Source organism: Lucilia cuprina, chromosome 3, assembly GCF_022045245.1.
Source record: "Lucilia cuprina isolate Lc7/37 chromosome 3, ASM2204524v1, whole genome shotgun sequence".
NCBI lineage: Eukaryota > Metazoa > Arthropoda > Insecta > Diptera > Calliphoridae > Lucilia > Lucilia cuprina.
Genome location: NC_060951.1, coordinates 5,714,495 through 5,717,574, shown reverse-complemented (window position 1 = coordinate 5,717,574; position 3,080 = coordinate 5,714,495). Strand labels below are relative to the sequence as shown.

Genomic DNA, 3,080 nt, shown 5'->3' with positions numbered 1-3,080 from the left:
CTAGACTATAGACTAGACTATAGACTAGACTATAGACTAGACTATAGACTATACTATAGACTAGACTATAGACTAGACTATAGACTAGACTATAGACTGGACTATAGAACTAGACTATAGAACTAGACTATAGACTAGACTATAGACTAGACTAGACCATAGACTAGACTAGACCATAGACTAGACTTTACACTAAACTATAGACAGGACTATAGCCTATATTATAGACTAAACTATACACTAGATTATAATATGGACTGTGGATTGGGCTATAAGCTATACAGAACAGAAAACTCTACTATCGACTATTGATAGTCTCCACTACAGACTAAACTACAGTCAGCGCCAGAGTCTTTATTATAATTTAGTTTAGTTAATAGTCTCGTCTGTCGTCTATACTAATAGTCTAGATTATCTGTGTTTTGCCTCACATTTTAAATTTTTTCTTAATTATTTAATTCTTTTTTGATAATTATACAACAGCTGTATAACATTCTCTATAAGAGTTTTTGTTTTATTTTTTTGACTTATGGCTTTAAAGCCAATTACATTTTGCTCACCTTACAACAAATGTTTTCATACTCAGTTCTCTTTGAGGGTTTTTATTTACTCATACATTTAAAACAATTGCTTGTATGGGACTTAAAAAATTTTTTCATTAAACCAAATAAGTACGAAATAATATTTTTAACTATAAAGCAATAGTTATTAGTTAATAATTCATATAAACGAAATTAAATATTCTATAGACGTTTTACTTGCATTCATTACGAACTTATACTGGTTTTGTAGTAAAAACAGTGAGGGGCAAAAAGAGAGAAAACGTATTTAAAAGAAGGTTTTGGTGGTAAGAGTTTAAATAATTGGGATTTGTTAGATAGAATTTTGGGAGACACTGTATTATTTTTTGTAATTTTTGTTTTATGTTTAAATTTGTTTATATTTTGCCCTTTAGTGTAATTTTCCAATCATGCTGAATTGGAAAAAAATATTTATTAATTCTCTTATGGGACCATTAAAGCTTTAAAATTATTGCCGATTCAGTATTTGCAAACAATCCGAAGAAAAAATAAAACTTTTAATTGTAAACAGTTTAAAACATGTCATCGACGAGAAAACATCTAAGTTTATTGAAAATTTTAAAATGGAATTAATTAAGTGAGTTGTGGTTTATAGTTTAAAAAAAAAAATCTTGAAAATAACTTTAAAATTTTTTAGATTAAAATCTTCCAATAATACCGAAAACAAAGATATCTCCCATTATAATCATATCAGAGAGCAATTATGGTTTTGGGTTTTTGGAATCATAGCTCTCGTAGCTATTCTCTGGATTATGCTGTATTTTCTCAAGAAATATATACAAGGACCGCGTTATCAAAAACACAATCGTCTGGAGGGTAAAGTGGTCATAATTACCGGCTGTAATCGGGGCATAGGCAAGGAAACTGCTTTAGAAATGGCCCGCCGAGGAGCTAAGGTCTATATGGCTTGTCGGAATTATGAGAAATGTGAAGAGGCCCGTTTGGATATTATAAAACAAAGTAGAAATCATCAGGTGTTTAATAGAACTTTAGATCTCTCTTCCCTCGAATCGGTTAAACAATTTGTGGATGATTTCCTCAAAGAAGAACATAAGCTTCATATATTAATCAATAATGCTGCCATAATAACTAAAAAACGTCAACTCTCCTCGGATGGTTATGAACTTCAGTTGGCCACCAATCATTTGGGTCATTTTCTGCTCACCAATCTGCTGCTGGAAACGCTTAAAAACTCTGCCCCCAGTAGGATTATTACCATTTCCTCCAATGCTCATATATTAGCTTTACTCAATAAACAAGATTTACAAAGTGAAAAATCATTTATATGGTTCAAGGCCTTTCTACAAAGTAAATTTTGTAATACGCTCTTTACTCTCAAATTAGCAGAACTTCTACAGGATACTTCAGTAACTGCTAATTGCCTGTATCCCGGTTTGGTTTTAACCGATTTACTTTACGAAAATACCTGGTGTTTGTTTCATCCTCTGCTAAAGTTTTTTGCTAAAAGTATTAAATCGGGTGCTCAAACCGCTATATATTTAGCTTTGGATCCTGAACTAGAAGATAAATCTGGTGGATTTTATGTCGATATGAAACAAGCTTATATGCCGCCTTGGGTAAGAGATTCTAATTTAGCTCACTGGCTTTGGCAGGAGAGTTTAAAGATGGTCGGTTTGGAATCGCTGTAAAAATATATAAGGAAAATAAAATTTTAGTTGTAATTAAGGCTACTCACAGTTTGTACTTAAATAACAGTATTTTTATGTATATAATCATGCAATGAAACCAAAAAATTTATTTTAATAAAATATGTTTTTGAAAATTTGAATAAAAAATTAAAGAAATAGTTCGAAAAGGGTACATAAAATGGCTGGACAATAAACTACCCCGAAACTGGACTCGAAACTACTCTATAGTCTTCACTGTAGAATACTCTACTATAGTCTTGACTATAAAATACTCTTAAGCTTGAACTACTGAATACTAAATAGTCTGCACCATAGAATACTCTATAGTTTGGACTAAGGAATATTCTATTTTTGGACTATCGAATATTCAATATTCTAGAGCTAGACTATAGGTAACTATATTATCTAATCTATACTCTAGACTCGGCTATAGTCTAGTCTATAGTCCAGTCTATTGTCTAATCTATAGTCTAGTCTATAGTCTAGTCCATAGTCTAGTCCGTAGTCTAGTCCGTAGTCTAGTCTATAGGCTAGTCCATAGTCTAGTCTATAGTCTAGTCTATAGTCTAGTCTATAGTGTAGTCTATAGTGTAGTCTATAGTCTAGTCTATAGTCTAGTCTATAGTCTAGACTATAGTCTAGTCTATAGTCTAGTCTATAGTCTAGCCTACAGTCCAGTCTATAGTCTAGTCTATAGTCTAGTCTATAGTCTAGTCTATAGTCTAGTCTATAGTCTAGTCTAGTCTATAGTTTAGTCTATAGTCTTGACTATAGTCTAGTCTATAGTCTAGTCTATAGTCTAGTCTATAGTCTAGTCTATAGTATAGCCTTTATTCCAGTCTGTAGTCTT

The 3,080-nt window shown here is 31.7% G+C and overlaps 1 protein-coding gene across 1 annotated transcript; it reads left to right on the top strand.

Annotated features, from left to right (window-relative positions):
• The first annotated feature begins 1,070 nt into the window (after positions 1 to 1,070).
• LOC111683895 (retinol dehydrogenase 12-like) lies at positions 1,071 to 2,371 on the top strand. Its single transcript, XM_046945560.1, has 2 exons — positions 1,071 to 1,158; positions 1,219 to 2,371. Exons 1-2 carry the CDS (start codon positions 1,145 to 1,147, stop codon positions 2,228 to 2,230), a joined length of 1,026 nt encoding a protein of 341 aa, XP_046801516.1. The 5' UTR covers positions 1,071 to 1,144; the 3' UTR covers positions 2,231 to 2,371.
• Positions 2,372 to 3,080: the final 709 nt, after the last annotated feature.